Below are 21809 nucleotides of genomic sequence, written 5' to 3'. Positions count from 1 at the left end.
GCTTACAGCGGAGTGGATTTTGTATGTCTGTGTGTATATGTGTGTGTGTGTGTGTTACAAGAATTAGCAGTGTCAGTTAGCTCAATGAAATCATCGTGTCGTTGTCCCTGCGCTCGCGCGCACACACATGCATGCAACTGGGTTGCGCTTGCGCGCGTGTGTACTACCAAAAAGACAGTGTACATCTTCAGTGCAGCGAAAAAAAAAAAATCACATCAGAAATTAGTCCAGCTTTTTATTCTTTCTTCCTGCTAACACCCTCCAGACAGCGCAGTGGATTTGTTTTGTGTGCACGTGTGTGCATTAGCATGTGCACATGCATGTCAGACAGCACCGACATTGGAGCTGTCACTCACTCACTCACTCACTCAAATCTCTGCATGTCCTCACATCCCCAGCGCTAAAATGACCTCTCAAAAGACAGAGTGTGCACGTGTACCTGTGTAGAACAGGTGATCTGAGTGATGAGTGTGTGTCCACTCAGCTGCGCGAATGTTCACAATGGCTGAACGAGCCGCTACGCTCGTGCGTGGGATTTATTTATGCCAGAGGTGGATTATGCATTTGACATCTGATTGACAGTGCCAGCATGTAGCGCAGCCAGGTGAAAGGGACTTGACCAGCTGTCTGCACTGTGGAACGTTAGGTACCGGAGGTGAGTTACATGTTTGTTTATGTCGTCATGTGCTGGTCAAACATTTCCACATCATACCTGCTACAGACTTAGGAGGCGAACGTGTAATAATACGTGCGTTACAGAGGTGACATCCCGTTCAGCTGCGTTGCGGTGCTGCACCGAGCCTCTGATGCGCGCACAGCGCCACATACATGTTATTACATAACATTTCCTTCGCCCTCAAAACTGGGGTCCAGTGGAGGTGGACAAACGTGGCACAGCATGTCGGCAGGCTTTGCTGTGACCGATCGATCTCAGAGCTCAATCAACCGCGATCAGATTGTTTCAGATGCTGTTTTGATGCTGTCAGAATATGTAAATTGCAGTCAGATGGTCCTCAGATTGCACATAGGTGTCCCATATCGACGGCGCCCGGAGGGTTTTGAACTCTTGGGGCTGCAGGCCAATTTTGACCAACTGTGTCGACTTCGGCAGATGGCTGTCAGAACGTTTTGGAACTGAAATCCAACACTTTTTGGAGGTGCACCGATTCATAATTCTATGTGTGACGGGGGTATAAGTTTAAACAACTGTTTAAAAAAAAAAAAAAAACACCTTTCAGAATAATCTTGCTAACAATTCGAATAAATGCAAGTAAATCATATTCTGGGCACTCACAAATCTTTAACAAAACCAAGACTGTTTGGTTGTTGGTGATTGGTTCTGAAAAACTACAAACTCAGAAGATCAAGTATCAAGAGCATCAAGTGTCCGATTCTCTACACAGTGATGGCTGAAGCAGTAAGTTCTTTGGTTCCCACTCTTAATCCTCTTCTGGTTGAAAATATTCCCAGTCCACTTGAGGCTGTTCAGTTATCGTCAACTGGCTCAAAGGTTTGTTGGGCCTCACTTAGCAACCTCACTGATAAATCACACGATTACATAAGTTAAGCACTATATTCAGATGGCTACTGGGAGTGAAAGTGTAGCAGTTGCATGTTGAGATGCATATGAAGCACAATTTAATTCCTTTCCTGAGGATGAATACAGTTAAAGAACTAACTGATCGATAGCATAGTGTAAGTTATTTTGTCATCAAAATTCATCTTACCTTCAATGAATAGCTCTGCGCTGGCGGTGATCATGCCTGCATCATTGGCAGCAGTGCAGGTGTATTTCCCAGCATCCTCAGCTGTCACATAATGGATCTGGAGAGTCTGGTCTGGGTTCACAAGATACCTACATACACATATAGAGGCAGTATTTAATTAAATCAACGCTTTGAAAATATATATATAAAAAATTACTTTTATACATTTTGAAAATCATACTCTATTTGGTTTGATTCATGACAGAATATCAGGGAAAATAATGCCTAGGCTTGCAGTAAAATGAGTAAAACTAAATACGTGAATAACAACACAGCATGTTTGGGCATTTATCAAAGCTTTCCCAAATGTAAGCTGTTCTCTTCTTATTTGTGCTTAAAATATTTTAAAAATGTCAATAGAAAGGTGGAAAGAGACATATTTATAATTTTTGCACCTCAGGTGTGTGTGTGTGTGTGTGTGTGTGTGTGTGTAAGGTCCTGTGTACACAGAGAAGTAGTGGTGAGGAAATGATTAATTTGTGTCTTTTTCATATCTGATCATTATTTCATTCTCTACAATTTTTGCTAATGTTGAGTTAAATCGAGTTACGGCACCATGACACTTGCGTGAATTTGATTCCCGTACTGGCACACAATCTTGCGTGCCAATGCGTTAACGCATCGCAAACTGTTGTAAACTGTGTGTGAACTGTGTGTGGGTGCATGCCACACACAGTTGCCACACACTGAACCTGAAATTAGATTATGAAGAGATGCTACCCCTATAATGAACAGAACTTTACAGATACATTTTCTAATAGAGGTGGGTGATACCAGGAATTTTGGTATTGATCCGATACCAAGTAAATACAGGCTCAGTATCGCCGATATCAATACGATACTTTTTCATATTTAAGCTTCATAGATCCAAACGATCCAAAAGACCTAGGATAGAATTTCACCAAACGTTGCACGTGACAACAAAATAATTTATTATCGCAATCAACATTTTTGTTTAAAAAATATCACTCAACACAACTTAAAACAAAATTTCCTAAGGTAGAGGGCTGACAAACCACAATTCAAGGGTTCGCTGCTCTGTGTTGTATGACACAGCGCAGTACTGCTCTTACAGACAGAGAGTAGACTGATGAATCTGCGTGCGCAGCAGTCAGTGCGTGCGGGAGAGAAAAAAAAGCTTGAGTATCGATCTTTTTACACGAGGATCGTTCAATATCAATACCAGCGTTGGTATCAATATTATCAATATTAGGATCAATCCGCCCACCTCTATTTTATAACTCATAAGAAGGAATGAAAATGCAACTGTTTGACTAATCCATTACTATATACAAGTACACACCCACACACACACACATATATATGTATATATATATATATATATATATATATATATATATATATATATACATATACATATATATACATATATACATACATATATATATACATATATATACATATATACATATATATATATATATATATATATATACATATATATACATATATATATATACATATATATACATATATACATATATATATATACATATATACATATATATATATATATATATATTATAAATAATTACCTTTGAGACCAGATTCCAAATTAATTCACTACACGACACGCACGGGAAAACTTGGAGCTGTAGATCATTTCTCTGTCATTCTGGAAGTGATGAGAGATGGTTTCATCAGCCAAGTTCTGAGAGCAAATGCATCATCGGCTACAAAATGATTATTTTATATATCGTGGCGTCCAGTGGGACAAAGCGGGATGCATTGACATGACGAATTGCACAGCAGTGCGGGAATCAAATTCATGCAAGTGTCAAGGTGGCTTTAGAGTCGTTAATGAGTGGCTCATCAATGAGTGGAGCAACATCATCTCTTTCTCTTTACTGTTCTGATTGTGTTCTGCATTTAACTTGGCTTACTTTTGTACCAGGTCTCCATTTTAGAAATTATTTCATGGAGTTCTGCATATGGATGCTGGTAAATTTGGACATTTAAATTAAGACCAGTACCACACTTTGATGAGCTGCGGCATTTGGTCATCAGTTATCATAACGCAGGACAAGTTGAACCAGATTCACTTGTTCTTTATATAGTCTGAAATAGAAACGGCAGTGTGTTAAATTATCCTGGCAGACTGTATGGATCCGCCACTTTGACTTCAACGAGTGAATATTTCGCATTTCTTAGTGTCAACATTTGTACGTTTAACACCGATTTGTTTTTGGGTGATTCTTTAACTACGGGCACTACTGGCCTTGTAAATGTAATTTCCACCACACCATTGCCTTACAATATAAAGCGCCTTGGGGCAACTGTTTGTTGTGATTTGGCGCTATATACATGTGCTCTGATGTCACTGTTTATCTCCATAGAAACTACCCAAACAATCTTTCATACAAACTGTTTAAAGGGACATTACAGTGTTGTGGTGGAAATTACGGCAATAGTGTGGGACAACTACATTTTGTTTAAAAAAAATCACAAGAGTTGTATGACATTGAATACCCCAATTATGTTTTGATTATTTTACTGATATTTTATTAAGAGATATTTTAAAACATTAGAAAAAACGTTTCTTTACCATTCATTTTTATCATTGAAGATCAAAAGTCTGGGTGTGGGACAAGCACAAAACAGCAATATTTGCATATAATGATGCTGAAAAAAGGTGAAAAAGTCATCATAGACTACTAGAACAAATTTCTTAACACACTTTCACTGTAAAGATAACTATAAAAGTGTGAAATTTCCCCTTTTTTCTGTTTTTCATACAATATGATCAAAGGACATAAGTGCCTGTAGTCTAAGAATCACCCTTTTGTGGGTTTGCATTTTAATAGCGATAGGCCTTTTTGTGTGCAGAGCAAGTGATTCCATCGTCTCTTTTCCCCTACAAAATTACACTGAAGCTCATATAACTGCATGAAGTCTGCAGGCTTCATCAGCTGTGCTGCAGTTTCGGGAATTTAATGGTGGTTATTACATACTTTGGTTATTTGTACAGCAGTTCTGTGAGTTACATCAGTCACATAAATCTCAGATGAACCTCTTTACTTGGCCACACTTACCCAGCTGTATTGCTTTTGTAAAGAAGATCAAAGTTCTGAAGTAGCCCACGCATAACTGACTATATAAATGCTTTAATTTAATCAGTATTTCTCAAAAATAATTACATATGTTATCATGATTACTGTAGTGCAGCAGATAACCAAAACAATTATTCAGTTTGTGATAAAAGCATGAAATTTTGCACACATATTCTAAATTAACTAATGTTTATTTTCAGATTTGGAGACATCCTGGAGCTGACCTCTAATGACCTACAGGGGTCAATAAAGAATTTCACTGGGGTTAAAAATTAAAAAATACTCCAATCATGTTGAAAACTATACCACACTATTTGTGTGATTATATGGATTCCAAAGAGTTATATTTTGGGCTATCTGTGACTGTATGTTCTGGAGTTATGGGGTAAAAACAGCAAAAATGGTGACAAAGGACAGTTTCAGTTTGCACAGGGGTCAAAAGTTAAAGTTACTTCAATTTTGGTAAAAAGTTATGCAAATTAATGGTTGAGCAAATACGATTAATAAATGCAATAGTTTTGACTGTGTTGAATGCTTGGTCTCCAAAGTAAAGGTCAAACAAGGTCGACATCCATTGGATTCTATGACATGTGACCATCCCTGGTTCTCAAGACCAGGCAGCTAAGTGGCTCTACTCTTCTTTTTTTAGATGTTTAGATATACTTTAGTATACACTGGTAAGTTCTACCTTAGAATTGGAATGGATAATAGAAGATATACCTTCTGAATTTTCATATGTTACCCCATGACATGATAACTAAGTATGACAGATGGTGCAAACTATTCTTTTTTAAAATGCTTTTAACTCAACCAATTATTTGCATCATTTTTTTTTACCAAAATTGGAACCACCATTTTTACTGTTTTAACCCATAACTCCAGAACATTCAGTCATAGATGGTCCAAACTATACCTGTCTGGAAACTGTATGATCAGACAAATAATGTGGTATAGTTTTCAACATGATTGGACCATTTTTAAATTTTGACCCCTGTAGTTCATTAGAGGTCAGCTCCAGGATGGCTCCATATGTAAAAATAAACGAAAACACAGAAAACACTGCAAAAGAGGCACTACAGAAACTAAACATTCAAACACAATAGTGGCTACTGGGGCATCTGTGGTGTCAGTTATGAACCATGATGGAGCCAGAATGGCGGCCATGTTCATGTACGTTACAACAATGTAATGCTCCACTAACACATAACAGTATTCCATAAGTAAACAGTAAAGAATTACAAAGTGCAGAAGGACTGCTGAAATACTGTACCTGCCGTTGGGAAGTGGACCTTGTTCTCTCATCCAGACCACAGCAGGTGGAGGGTCACCTTTAGCTTGGCAGTAAAAATGGGCCGATTCGCCCATTCTCACAGACACATTTTCAGGCTTCAGCAGCAACACTGGTTTAGCTACAGTTCAGAGAAAAGACGTTCAGTAAAAAAGTAAGCCCTTTTCAGCTGCTCCCTTGTTTTTTAGGGTTGCCATAGCATAGCCCATTCCTTCCTGATGCAACTCCACATTACATGGAGAAATGTGACAGACAGGTTTGAACCGGGAACCTTCTGCACTGAAACCAAGCATAATAAACACTTGGCCACCATTCCTGCACTGTATCGTAGGTTACTATACTGTTACTGGGGATGGAATGATGCATTAGCTCCACGATATGATACATATCACACGTATTGAGATACAATACATAACTCAATACAATTATCATGATTTTATACATAACATGATACGCCTATTGCAATTTGATACGTATCACGATACACCTATCGCAATTTGATACATAACAATACACCTATCACAATTTGATACATATCAGGATACACCGATCGCAAACTGATTCATAACAATACACCTATCACAATTTGATACATATCAGGATACACAGATCGCAAACTGATTCATAACAATACACCTATCACAATTTGATACATATCAGGATACACAGATCGCAAACTGATTCATAACAATACACCTATCACAATTTGATACATATCAGGATACACAGATCGCAAACTGATTCATAACAATACACCTATCACAATTTGATACATATCAGGATACACCGATCGCAAACTGATTCATAACAATACACCTGTAACAATTTGATACATATCAGGATACACCTATTGCAATTTGATACGTATCACGATACACCTATCGTGATTTGATACATAACAACACACCTATCACAATTTGATACATATCAGGATACACAGATCGCAAACTGATTCATAACAATACACCTGTAACAATTTGATACATATCAGGATACACCGATCGCAAACTGATTCATAACAATACACCTGTAACAATTTGATACATATCAGGATACACCTATTGCAATTTGATACGTATCACGATACACCTATCGTGATTTGATACATAACAACACACCTATCACAATTTGATACATATCAGGATACACAGATCGCAAACTGATTCATAACAATACACCTGTAACAATTTGATACATATCAGGATACACCTATTGCAATTTGATACGTATCACGATACACCTATCATGATTTGATACATAACAACACACCTATCACAATTTGATACATATCAGGATACACCTATTGCAATTTGATACATATCAGGATACATCTATTGCAATTTGATACATAACAACACACCTATTGCAATTTGATACATATCAGGATACACCTATTGCAATTTGATACATATCAGGATACACCTATTGCAATTTGATATGTATCACGATACACCCATCGTGATTTGATACATAACAACACACCTATCACAATTTGATACATATCACAATACACCTATTGCAATTTGATACATATCACGACACACATTGTTGTTTACCCTAATTATGTAGAAAGCAATCTGTGGTGAATGTTGAAAGAAACAAGTTATTCTGAAGTATAAACTGTAATTCTCTATAGTATCTGATTCATATTTCTATATTTTATAAATCATTTATGATTCTTCTGAAAGAGGTTATTTCTTCCATGCAACAGTTGACTGCTGATGGTATCCTGATACTGTTGGTGCATGTTATTCAGTCCTGCTTGTGTGTTTTTTGTTTGTGGGAATGTATTTGGTTCTGTCTGGTTTCTCTAGGTTCCCTTGTGTTCATTGTCTGCTGTATGCGTCTCTTTCTGTGGGCCCTTCTGTGTGTCTGTCATGTGTCCTAGTTGTGGATTGTTCCTCTGCCTCCACCTTGTGCCTGTCTTTGATTTTGCATCTGTGGGTTTGTCTGTATTGAGCCATGTCCTCTGGCTTCCCCTGGTGACAGTTCCTAGTGTTGTTTGTGTCTCAGTGTGCCCTCATGACTCTTTGACTATTTTACCCTTATCTGTTTTTTTTAGTATATTTTTACTGGCAGCAGTTTTGTTCCCATTGCCTTTGTGGTCTGGTTTTATTTGTTCTATTCCTGTGTTTATTTTATCATGGTTGTATTTCTGTTAAGACTTCCTGTTTTATTTTGGTATTCTTGGTTGGCTTGTATGTTTGGTTACTTTCTTCCTGTGTCACTCCCCAGCTGTGTGGTCCATTAGTTATTTCCCACACCTGTAAGTTATTGTTCATTAGTTCCTTTGTGTATTTAAGCCTGTGTTTGCCCTTGTGAGTTTGCTGGTCCCTTTACGTTGGTTATGTTGCTTCCTGTCAGTTACTTCTGGTTTGCCAAGACTTGTGAATCTGTTGTACACTGCTGTTCCCTCTTAGTTATGGTTTGTTTTTTCCTTGTGTGGTTTGTCAGTTCGTGTGTTGTGTTTAACTCCCCATTTCCTTTTCCCTCCTTGTCTGATTTGGGATTGTTTGGACTATTTTGGCTCAACTGTAAATAAATTACTATTGTTTGCACCCTACTTCCTTGTTGTTTTTTATTTTTTAGACCGCTCTGTAATTTCGGTTTACTTTGACTAAATCACAACAGATACTAATTTTGACAGAAATACATGATTCGAAATCGGCCGCACTATACAGTAGTGTTCAGAATAATAGTAGTGCTATGTGATTAAAAAGATTAATCCAGGTCTTGAGTATATTTCTTATTGTTACATGGGAACAAAGTACCAGTAGATTCAGTAGATTCTCACAAATCCAACAAGACCAATCATTCATGATATGCACACTCTTAAGGCTATGAAATTGGGCTATTAGTAAAAAAAAAAGTTGAAAAGGGGGTGTTCACAATAATAGCAGCATCTGCTGTTGACGCTACAAACTCAAAACTATTATGTTCAAACTGCTTTTGTAGCAATCCTGCGAATCACTAAACTAGTATTTAGTTGTATAACCACAGTTTTTCATGATTTCTTCACATCTGCGAGGCATTAATTTTGTTGGTTTGGAACTAAGATTTTGCTCGTTTACTAGTGTGCTTGGGGTCATTGTCTTGTTGAAACACCCATTTCAAGGGCATGTCCTCTTCAGCATAACGCAACATGAGCTCTTCAAGTATTTTGACATATCCACACTGATCCATGATACCTGGTATGCGATATATAGGCCCAACACCATAGTAGGAGAAACATGCCCAAATCATGATGCACCGCCATGCTTCACTGTGAACTGTGGCTTGAATTCAGAGTTTTGGGGTCGTCTCACAAACTGTCTGTGGCCCTTGGATCCAAAAAGAACAATTTTACTCTCATCAGTCCACAAAATATTCCTCCATTTCTCTTTAGGCCAGTTGATGTGTTCTTTGGCAAATTGTAACCTCTTCTGCACGTCTTTTATTTAACAGAGGGACTTTGCGGGGGATTCTTGCAAATAAATTAGCTTCACACAGGCGTCTACTAACTGTCACAGCACTTACAGGTAACTCCAGACTGTCTTTGATCAAACTGGAGCTGATCAATGGGTGAGCCTTTGCCATTCTGGTTATTCTTCTATCCATTTTGATGGTTGTTTTCCGTTTTCTTCCACGCGTCTGGTTTTTTTTTTTTTTGTGTGTCCATTTTAAAGCATTGGAGATCATTGTAGATGAACAGCCTATAATTTTTTGCACCTGCGTATAAGTTTTCCTCTCTCCAATCAACTTTTTAATCAAACTATACTGTTCTTCTGAACAGTGTCTTGAACGTCCCATTTTCCTCAGGCTTTCAAAGAGAAAAGCATGTTCAACAGGTGCTGGCTTCATCCTAAAATAGGGGACACCTGATTCACACCTGTTTGTTCCACAAAATTGACAAACTCACTGACTGAATGGCACACTTCTATTATTGTGAACACCCCCTTTTCTACTTTTTTTTTACTAATAGTCCAATTTCATAGCCTTAAGAGTGTGCATATCATGAATGCTTGGTCTTGTTGGATTTGTGAGAATCTACTGAATCTACTGGTACCTTGTTTCCCATGTAACAATAAGAAATATACTCAAAACCTGGATTAATCTTTTTAGTCACATAGCACTACTATTATTCTAAACACTACTATACGATTATCATGATACGTGTCGGATCGTTCCAGTCCCACTTGTTGCTAAGGCTCTGTCACATGTCTGGTGGAATATTTTTTTTTCAAATAAGAATTGTCCCTTTAAGCAAAGAGCTGATATATCATTTAAAACAGGCACTGTGAAACCAACAATAATTTGCAATGTTGTCTCACCCAGTACACTGAGCCGAGCTGCCCGGCTCTCTCTCACTCCCGCAGTGTTGCTGGCCACGCAAACATAAGAACCAGAGTGTTTCTTCTCTGTAGGAGCAATGATCAGCTTCCTACTCACCTCCTGCGAGACAAGGACAGTGGATTCATCATGGAGAAACCACAAAGGATGCACTGGTTAGTGTCACTGTGCATTAATAATAATAATAAAAAACCTTTAATTTGTATAGCTTTTTCTTAAAATGCTGCAAAGCACTTGAAAGCATCATAAAAAGGTGTAGGTGCAAAGGAATAAAGCAAAATGTGCTTTCTTTCTAGATTTAAATGACTCAACACAATCACTGTTCAACTGTACAACAACAAGAGGCTGCAATAAGAGAACTCTTCTACCCACTGTTCCACTATTCATTTTTGGAACACAGAGTAAACATGCATTTTCTGACTGCAAATCAGGAGAAGGTACATAACGTTCCATACTGTCGGCTAAATTGGAGGGCATGCCACCTTTCAGAATTTTATGTTATTAACAAGACCTTCAGATCTAATCTCTCATGAACCAGAAGCCAATATAAAGAGGCCAAAGCTGTACTAATGTGCTAAAAATGTTCAAAGCATATGAGAATCATTTAGTCCAACAATGCCAACTTCAAAAATAAAACCATGGTTGAATCCACATCTCTCAGACACAAAAACCTTACTTCAACATAACTTTAAGTTTGTATTGCAGTACAATAAGCACGTGTGTCTATTTTACTGGCCGCTGACTGTATCCAACACACAATTCAACAATGAAATGTTAAAATCCTGCTGATTTAAATTTTTATTCTTTTGATCACTAAACACTTCTTTTATGGTAATAATGACACTAAAAGTAAAATGCTGTACACAACACAGCAGCATGTTTCACCTTTCAATAAGTTTGTATCATTAAATTGTCATTTTCGATATTAAAGGATTATGAACAGAAACCTGGTTACAGCAGGATGAATATGTTAGTTTAAATGAGTCAACACCTCCGAGTCACACTAACTGCCAGAACGCTCGTAGCACGGGCCGAGGCGGAGGATTAGCAGCAATCTTCCACTCCAGCTTATTAGTTGATCAAAAACCCAGACAGATCTTTAATTCATTTGAAAGCTTGACTCTTAGTCTTGTCCATCCAAATTGGAAGTCCCAAAAACCAGTTTTATTTGTTGTTATCTATCGTCCACCTGGTCGTTACTGTGAGTTTCTCTGTGAATTTTCAGAGCTTTTGTCTGACTTAGTGCTTAGCTCAGATAAGATAATTATAGTGGGCGATTTTAACATCCACACAGATGCTGAGAATGACAGCCTCAACACTGCATTTAATCTATTATTAGACTCAATTGGCTTTGCTTAAAATGTAAATGAGTCCACCCACCACTTTAATCATATCTTAGATCTTGTTCTGACTTATGGTATGGAAATTGAAGACTTAACAGTATTCCCTGAAAACTCCCTTCTGTCTGATCATTTCTTAATAACATTTACATTTACTCTGATGGACTACCCAGCAGTGGGGAATAAGTTTCATTACACTAGACGTCTTTCAGAAAGCACTGTAACTAGGTTTAAGGATATGATTCCTTCTTTATGTTCTTTAATGCCATATACCAACACAGTGCAGAGTAGCTACCTAAATTCTGTGAGTGAGATAGATTATCTCCTCAATAGTTTTACATCCTCATTGAAGACAACTTTGGATGCTGTAGCTCCTCTGAAAAATAGAGCCTTAAATCAGCAGTGCCTGACTCTGTGGTATAACTCACAAACTCACAGCTTAAAGCAGATAACCCATAAGTTGGAGAGGAAATGGCGTCTCACTAATTTAGAAGATCTTCACTTAGCCTGGAAAAAGAGTCTGCTGCTCTATAAAAAGCCCTCCGTAAAGCTAGGACATCTTACTACTCATCACTAATTGAAGAAAATAAGAACAACCCCAGGTTTCTTTTCAGCACTGTAGCCAGGCTGACAAAGAGTCAGAGCTCTATTGAGCCGAGTATTTCTTTAACTTTAACTAGTAATGACTTCATGACTTTCTTTGCTAATAAAATTTTAACTATTAGAGAAAAAATTATTCATAACCATCCCAAAGACATATCGTTATCTTTGGCTGCTTTCAGTGATGTCGGTATTTGGTTAGACTCTTTCTCTCTGATTGTTCTGTCTGAGTTATTTTCATTAGTTACTTCCTCCAAACCATCAACATGTCTATTAGACCCCATTCCTACCAGGCTGCTCAAGGAAGCCCTACCATTAATTAATGCTTCGATCTTAAATATGATCACTCTATCTTTATTAGTTGGCTATGTACCACAGGCTTTTAAGGTGGCAGTAATTAAACCATTACTTAAAAAGCCATCACTTGACCCAGCTATCTTAGCTAATTATAGGCCAATCTCCAACCTTCCTTTTCTCTCAAAAATTCTTGAAAGGGTAGTTGTAAAACAGCTAACTGATCATCTGCAGAGGAATGGTCTATTTGAAGAGTTTCAGTCAGGTTTTAGAATTCATCATAGTACAGAAACAGCATTAGTGAAGGTTACAAATGATCTTCTTATGGCCTCAGACAGTGGACTCATCTCTGTGCTTGTTCTGTTAGACCTCAGTGCTGCTTTTGATTAGAGCATGCCATAGGTATTAAAGGCACTGTGCTGTGGTGGTTTGAATCATATTTATCTAATAGATTACAATTTGTTCATGTAAATGGGGAATCTTCTTCACAGACTAAGGTTAATTCTGGAGTTCCACAAGGTTCTGTGATAGGACCAATTTTATTCACTTTATACATGCTTCCCTTAGGCAGTATTATTAGACAGCATTGCTTAAATTTTCATTGTTACACAGATGATACCCAGCTTTATCTATCCATGAAGCCAGAGGACACACACCAATTAGCTAAACTGCGGGATTGTCTTAAAGACATGGATGACCTTAATTTCCTGCTTTTAAACTCAGATAAAACTGAAGTTATTGTACTTGGCCCCACAAATCTTAGAAACATGGTGTCTAACCAGATCCTTGCTCTGGATGGCATTACCCTGACCTCTAGTAATACTGTGAGAAATCTTGGAGTCATTTTTGATCAGGATATGTCATTCAATGCGCATATTAAACAAATATGTAGGACTGCTTTTTTGCATTTGCGCAATATCTCTAAAATTAGAAAGGTCTTGTCTCAGAGTGATGCTGAAAAAGTAATTCATGCATTTATTTTCTCTAGGCTGGACTATTGTAATTCATTATTATCAGGTTGTCCTAAAAGTTCCCTGAAAAGCCTTCAGTTAATTCAGAATGCTGCAAGAGTAGAATGGGAGGCAGAGCCTTCAGCTTTCAGGCTCCTCTCCTCTGGAACCAGCTCCCAATTCAGATCAGGGAGACAGACACCCTCTCTACTTTTAAGATTAGGCTTAAAACTTTCCTTTTTGCTAAAGCTTATAGTTAGGGCTGGATCAGGTGACCCTGAACCATCCCTTAGTTATGCTGCTATAGACTTAGACTGCTGGGGGGTTCCCATGATGCACTGAGTGTTTCTTTCTCTTTTTGTTCTGTATGCACCACTCTGCATTTAATCATTAGTGATTGATCTCTGCTCTCTTCCACAGCATGTCTTTTTCCTGGTTCTCTCCCTCAGCCCCAACCAGTCCCAGCAGAAGACTGCCCCTCCCTGAGCCTGGATCTGCTGGAGGTTTCTTCCTGTTAAAAGGGAGTTTTTCCTTCCCACTGTCGCCAAGTGCTTGCTTACAGGGGGTCATTTTGACCGTTGGGGTTTTTCCGTAATTATTGTATGGCTTTGCCTTACAATATAAAGCGCCTTGGGGCAACTGTTTGTTGTGATTTGGCGCTATATAAATTAAATTGATTTGATTTGATTTGAACTAAATGTGTTTATTATATGGCTGTTTGGAGCTGTGTTTTCATCTTGTTGGTCTACATTTTGCATGTCCATTTCGATATCGTTTGCTCTTAATTCCTCCAATTCAAGCTCGTTAGTGTAATAAAATTCAATTGGAGAATGGTTCTCTTTGTTGCTCGTAATTTATTTGTTCGCTTTTTGCTTTCTTTTAATTCCCACAGTGAAAATTGTAAACAAAGTTGCAAATCTGATACGCGATCTTTACCGACTGTCATGGTAACTGATATGGGAAAATATCAGACCGGAAATCAGCCAATCAGAGCACACATACTGTCAAAGCCATATACTAAAACAGGATGGTTTTTTCCCATATTCTTTTTTCTTTTTCTCAACACTGTCACATAAATTATCACAACACGTGATGAATTTAAAAATCACTCCCAGCCAAATGTTACTTTATGTGATTTATTTATTGTCTATATCTCGATATACACATTTTCAACTCAAAATTAGCTGCACAGACATATAGCAGGCAAAATAAATATTGAACACATCACCATTTTTTCCAGCAAATATGTTGCTAAAGGTGCTATTTACATGAAATTTTCACCAGATATCAGTATCGGTCAGGTTGGGGTCACGTGAAGAATTACACAGGGGTCAAAATTGAAAAATGCGCCAATTATACTGAAAACTATACCACATGATTTGTCCTGTCATAAAGGTTCCAAAAAGGTATAGTTTGGACTATCTATGACTGAATGTTATGGGGTACAAACAGCAAGAATGGTGACAAAGGTCAATTTCAGTTTGTACAGTGGTCAAAAGTTAAAGTTGCTCTAATTTTGGTAAAAATAGTAAAAAGTGATGCAAATTATTGGTTGAGTTAACAGGGTTTTGAAATGGAATAGTTTACACCATGTGTCATGTGTAGTGTGTTACAAGGTAACATGTCGTGTCAAAACTATTCCATTTATTAATCCTATTAGCTCAACCACCACTTTGTACCGTCCGTCCATCTGTGTTCACCATAAGTTCAGTTCTATTAGTGCCACAGTCTTCAAATTCACAGGGAACATTCTTGGGACACAGACCTAGGACAAGTTCAAAGATGGCTAACCTTGACAATTTTTAAGAGGTATTTTAAGAGGTTACTAGTCACATTATGTTTGAATCTGTTCTGCTTTGTTTTTGAGTGGCGACGGATGACAGCCAATCAGAGTAGAGCTCCACCCTGACGTCAGTGGCTGGTCTCTTCAAAACCGCTTTTCTTTGTGTTTATACGCATGTCTCTCATATATTATGTAAAAGCTAGTAAGAAATAAACACTTAAAAAAAACAAAAAAACAAAAACAGCGCTTTTGGAACCTAATGACACCTCTGAACTTATTTCACAGATGTTAGCATGGTGACGTCACAGGCTGGGAGCTAGCTGCAAAACTCTGTTTCATTTGTGTGTAAATATTTCCTCTTTGTCATATATTATGTAAAACATAGCGAGAAATAAACACTTTTAAAACTGAAAACACTGTTTTTGTAACCTGATAACACACTTTGCGGCGTTAGCGTGCACACTAACTTCTGCTAACTCAAAGCTAACTTCCTATGGAGTTAAATTTGTCGCATTAATACCAGCAAATGCACAGAGGGTGATCTACAAATATTCCTTGATTTGCGTAACTTCTGCTTTTGTCAAAACCTCATCTACACACACACACGCAAAGCCTCATGCATACATTGTTAAAACGTAAATATTGTTTTTGATTGACTGATTAATAGAGGGGCTTTATTGAACATGTACAGATTGTATGTAAGACAACAGGATCTTAATTAATAATTAATGAAACAACTGCAAATTATAAAGAATACAAAGCTCATACGGCTGAGGGTATTTTAGCGTTGCGTTTTATTTTATATTTGGACTCGAGTTTACCACAAATTCATGTCTGAAAAGGACTTTATTGCATTCAGCACTGAAGCGTTGTTAAAGACAGCAAGCTACAGTGTTTAAAAAGTAAAAATCAGTGCTTTATTAAATTTTAAAACATCGGTGATTGCTTTCTGCTGATCATCTTATCGCAGCCATTAAAGAGCAGCTCTTACAGTATAGTTGGGATCGTTGTCGTTGATGAGCAGACCATCTTTCTTCCACATGACGCCCGGTTCAGGGTGTCCCATCGGGGGGCTACAGTTCAAAACGGTCACCTCCCCCTCAGCCACCTCTACATCACTGGGCTGCACAAGGAACTCATCCTTCAAAACTGCAACAACCAGATCACATGACAGCAGTTTATCAACTCAAAATGACTCACAGAGACCGACACCTTTCTGTTTTACTCATTATGTTATCTGAGAATGGAAACAACTCAGAGTACAAACCATTTTAGACTAACATAACAACTTATAAGATTCTTTACCATTATATATTTCTGTTCATTGAACTTTTGACATACCATTTTTAGTGCATGACTATTAGCAGCATCAAATGTGAATGATAATAAAATAATAATAATAATAATAATAATAATAAAGCATTTTTTTCCAATCTATAAAAACAGGGAAAACATTAAAAAACTAGCTGTTATTTACCTTTGTACACTTGGTGCACTGTATATGTTGTAATATGATATTATCAGTGGTGGGCACAGCTAACCAAAAAGTTAGTTTCGATAACCGGAAATCAGCTAACTGAAAAGTTATCTTTTTTAATGCTAAACCGATAAACTGCTTAAAACGTATCAGAAGCTACAGATAACCAGTGGTGGGCACAGTTTTGATAATCTGATAACAGATAATTATCAAAGATAATGATTTCATTATCGGATTATCTTTTTAGATAACTTTAAAAACCATTATTGGACTAATTATCTTGCAATAAATTTTTGTCCTATAACTTTTAGACCAATAACGTAGTAAAGAAAGCTGAACAGCTACAAACATTTAAAAAATGTAAGCATCTACCTGTTAAAAGTTTTCTATCAAATACATGGTTCTACCCTGTGCAAAAAGAAGAGAGCTGCTTCTATGAGAAACTGCTCTATCCCCTGCAGGCAAAGAAGAGCTGGTAACAAAAAAAAAAATCATTTCTTTTCACCATACTGATATGCTGGCAATATCACCCAAGTCACCCAGAGGCATACATTTTTAACTTATGGTTCAAATTTTAACCAAACTAATTTCGGACAAGTTATTTAAAATTACTGTCACGTCTGAAGTTTTATAAAGTGAAAATATCAGATATATGTTTTAGTTTTAAAGTAATGCGCTAATTTTTAAGGTTTTAGTGAGCACATGCTGTGCCCAGCAGTGCATTATGGGTAGGAAAGGGACAGGACAGGACAGGGCAAATGCATTTCAGACACTCTGTTCAGGTTCCACGGACAACAGCATTAAACTCTAGCGCCTAAAACTCTTGTGAATATATTCTCTGGGTTTATAGACGTTGTTATTGTATATGCGTTTCTCAAATTCAACGCATCTTAAATGTAGCAGACACAGATTATCTGGAATTTTGTTTTGGCAAGTTTTCACGGTCTCTACTGCCATCCACTGGCCAGTAGTGTTCATGGCAGTATTCGTCCTGAAGCTGGGCAGACACTGTATGATATTTTTAATCACTGTACTCGGTTTCAGTTCAAACTGTACCACAGAACTGCACGGTGTAAAAGTTCAGAGCGCCCGATTTATGTTCTCACACACATTGTACGTTCAAAAACCACGTCAGACTCGTGTTTCCAGAAGCAAAACGTAAGCTTTTTTTCAAACTTAATTTACAAAAACTCTCGATGGGAGACATCAAAGTTTAAAAATAAAATAAAACAACAACAACAACAACAACAAAAAAGACAGCTCTGCAGTGTTTGCAAATGCACAGTGCGAGTGGTCAATCAATCAATCAACTTTTTTCTTATATAGCGCCAAATCACAACAAACAGTTGCCCCAAGGCGCTCCATATTGTAAGGCAAGGCCATACAATAATTATGAAAAACCCCAATGGTCAAAACGACCCCCTATGAGCAAGCACTTGGCAACAGTGGGAAGGAAAAACTCCCTTTTAACAGGAAGAAACCTCCAGCAGAACCAGGCTCAGGGAGGGGCAGTCTTCTGCTGAGACTGGTTGGGGCTGAGGGAAAAAACCAGGAAAAAGACATGCCGTGAAGGGGGGCAGAGATCGATCACTAATGATTAAATGCAGAGTGATGCATACGGAGCAAAAAGAGAAAGAAACAGTGCATCATGGGAACCCCCCCACAATCTACATCTAAAGCAGCATAACCAAGGGATGGTCCAGGGTCACCCGATCCAGCCCTAACTATAAACCTTAGCGAAAAGGAAAGTTTTAAACCTAATCTTAAAAGTAGAGAGGGTATCTGTCTCCCTGATCTGAATTGGGAGCTGGTTCCACAGGAGAGGAGCCTGAAAGCTGAAGGCTCTGCCTCCCATTCTACTCTTACAAACCCTAGGAACTACAAGTAAGCCCGCAGTCTGAGAACGAAGCGCTCTAATGGGGTAATATGGTACTACGAGGTCCCTAAGATAAGATGGGACCTGATTATTCAAAACCTTATAAGTAAGAAGAAGAATTTTAAATTCTATTATAGAATTAACAGGAAGCCAATGAAGAGAGGCCAACACGGGTGAGATATGCTCTCTCCTGCTAGTCCCCGTCAGTACTCTAGCTGCAGCATTCTGAACCAACTGAAGGCTTTTTAGGGAACTTTTAGGACAACCTGATAATAATGAATTACAATAGTCCAGCCTAGAGGAAATAAATGCATGAATTAGTTTTTCAGCATCACTCTGAGACAAGACCTTTCTGATTTTAGAGATATTGCGTAAATGCAAAAAGGCAGTCCTACATATTTGTTTAATATGCGCTTTGAATGACATATCCTGATCAAAAATGACTCCAAGATTTCTCACAGTATTACTAGAGATCAGGGAAATGCCATCCAGAGTAACGATCTGGTTAGACACCATGCTTCTAAGATTTGTGGGGCCAAGTACAATAACTTCAGTTTTATCTGAGTTTAAAAGCAGGAAATTAGAGGTCATCCATGTCTTTATGTCTGTAAGACAATCCTGCAGTTTAGCTAATTGGTGTGTATCCTCTGGCTTCATGGATAGATAAAGCTGGGTATCATCTGCGTAACAATGAAAATTTAAGCAATACCGTCTAATAATACTGCCTAAGGGAAGCATGTATAAAGTGAATAAAATTGGTCCTAGCACAGAACCTTGTGGAACTCCATAATTAACTTTAGTCTGTGAAGAAGATTCCCCATTTACATGAACAAACTGCAATCTATTAGACAAATATGATTCAAACCACTGCAGCGCAGTGCCTTTAATACCTATGACATGCTCTAATCTCTGTAATAAAATTTTATGGTCAACAGTATCAAAAGCAGCACTGAGGTCCAACAGAACAAGCACAGAGATAAGTCCACTGTCCGAAGCCATAAGAAGATCATTTGTAACCTTCACTAATGCTGTTTCTGTACTATGATGAATTCTAAAACCTGACTGAAACTCTTCAAATAGACCATTCCTCTGCAGGTGATCAGTTAGCTGTTTTACAACTACCCTCTCAAGAATCTTTGAGAGAAAAGGAAGGTTGGAAATTGGCCTATAATTAGCTAAGATAGCTGGGTCAAGTGATGGCTTTTTAAGTAATGGTTTAATTACTGCCACCTTAAAGGCCTGTGGTACATAACCAACTAACAAAGATAGATTGATCATATTTAAGATTGAAGCATTAAATAATGGTAGGACTTCCTTGAGCAGCCTGGCAGGAATGGGGTCCAATAAACATGCCGATGGTTTGGACGAAGCAACCAATGAAAATAACTCAGACAGAACAACCGGAGAGAAAGAGTCTAACCAAATACCGGCATCACTGAAAGCAGCCAAAGATAACGATACATCTTTGGGATGGTTATGAGTATTTTTTTCTCTAATAGTCAAAATTTTGTTAGCAAAGAAAGTCATGAAGTCATTACTAGTTAAAGTTAATGGAATACTCAGCTCAATAGAGCTCTGACTCTTTGTCAGCCTAGCTACAGTGCTGAAAAGAAACCTGAGGTTATTCTTATTTTCTTCAATTAGTGATGAGTAGAAAGATGTCCTAGCTTTACGGAGGGCTTTTTTATAGAGCAACAAACTCTTTTTCCAGGCTAAGTGAAGATCTTCTAAATTAGTGAGACGCCATTTCCTCTCCAACTTACGGGTTATCTGCTTTAAGCTACGAGTTTGTGAGTTATACCACGGAGTCAGACACTTCTGATTTAAAGCTCTCTTTTTCAGAGGAGCTACAGCATCCAAAGTTGTCTTCAAAGAGGATGTAAAACTATTGACGAGATACTCTAACTCACTTACAGAGTTTAGGTAGCTACTCTGCTCTGTGTTGGTATATGACATTAGAGAACATAACGAAGGAATCATATCCTTAAACCTAGTTACAGCGCTTTCTGAAAGACTTCTAGTGTAATGAAACTTATTCCCCACTGCAGGGTAGTCCATCAGGGTAAATGTAAATGTTATTAAAATATGATCAGACAAAAGGGAGTTTTCAGGGAATACTGTTAAGTCTTCTATTTCCATACCATAAGTCAGAACAAGATCTAAGATATGATTAAAGTGGTGGGTGGACTCATTTACTTTTTGAGCAAAGCCGATAGAGTCTAATAATAGATTAAATGCAGTGCTGAGGCTGTCATTCTCAGCATCTGTGTGGATATTAAAATCGCCCACTATAATTATCTTGGTGGTTGGATGCTTGTAGCTCTTCAGCAGCAGGATACACACAACGGCCAACCAGAATAATATCAAACAGGTTTGATTTTTATTCAACCATATGATCAGCGATCAGGAGGTGGTCGTCAGATGTTAAACGCAGTTTGTTACTCCATGTACACTACACGATGCAGGACGCACTATTAACCTGAAACTCGGTCCAAAAAATTATCGCACAAATGAAGAACACTTCCAAGTGTGGGCTCATTGTTTGGGTCTGTTGTCGCTTTTGATGCTTCCAGCAAGCGATCGTGGTGTTAAAACTCAAATTCAGTTTATTAGTAGTTACAGATAACCGATAAATTCCAGTAGTGTACCAGAGACAATACTGGAATTTATCGGTTATCTGTAACTTCCAATACATTTTTGTGTGGTTTATCGTTTTATCTTTATCAAAGATAACTTTTCAGTTATCTGATTATCTGTTATTGAAGTTAATTTTTTGGTTGTCTGTGTCCACCACTGCAGATAACCAATAAATTTAAATTTTGCCTCCTATGCGCTCTAAGCTAAGAAGCTGATTTTGAGTTTAAACACCACCAAAGCTTCTAATAGAGCCAATGGCGATCACAAACCCAAACAGCTAATGAGCCAGCATTTATCTTTGTGCACTCTGGCCCCTGCTGTAGGAAAGCGTCATTTACCCTGACAAGATACAGTGGTCTACCGATGAGGCAGAGGTCTTGAAATGGAAAGCAGGTTTG

At 37.9% G+C, this 21809-nt stretch overlaps 1 protein-coding gene across 2 annotated transcripts in view; it reads right to left on the bottom strand.

The window, feature by feature from the left end:
* robo4 (roundabout, axon guidance receptor, homolog 4 (Drosophila)) overlaps nucleotides 1–21809 on the bottom strand; it is a 75203-nt gene that overhangs the window by 34175 nt on the left and 19219 nt on the right. For both annotated transcript variants that reach the window (XM_034178884.1, XM_034178885.1), the window contains exons 3-6: nucleotides 16413–16570; nucleotides 10436–10556; nucleotides 6108–6246; nucleotides 1728–1855 (exon numbers count right to left, since the gene is read on the bottom strand). In XM_034178884.1, coding sequence (XP_034034775.1) covers nucleotides 1728–1855; nucleotides 6108–6246; nucleotides 10436–10556; nucleotides 16413–16570 — 546 coding nt within the window. The remainder of the gene's footprint in view (nucleotides 1–1727; nucleotides 1856–6107; nucleotides 6247–10435; nucleotides 10557–16412; nucleotides 16571–21809) is intronic.

The sequence above is a fragment of the Thalassophryne amazonica genome, chromosome 9, assembly GCF_902500255.1.
Source record: "Thalassophryne amazonica chromosome 9, fThaAma1.1, whole genome shotgun sequence".
NCBI classification, from domain to species: domain Eukaryota; kingdom Metazoa; phylum Chordata; class Actinopteri; order Batrachoidiformes; family Batrachoididae; genus Thalassophryne; species Thalassophryne amazonica.
Note: the sequence above shows the minus strand (reverse complement) of the source record. Positions and strands in the feature narration are given on the sequence as shown.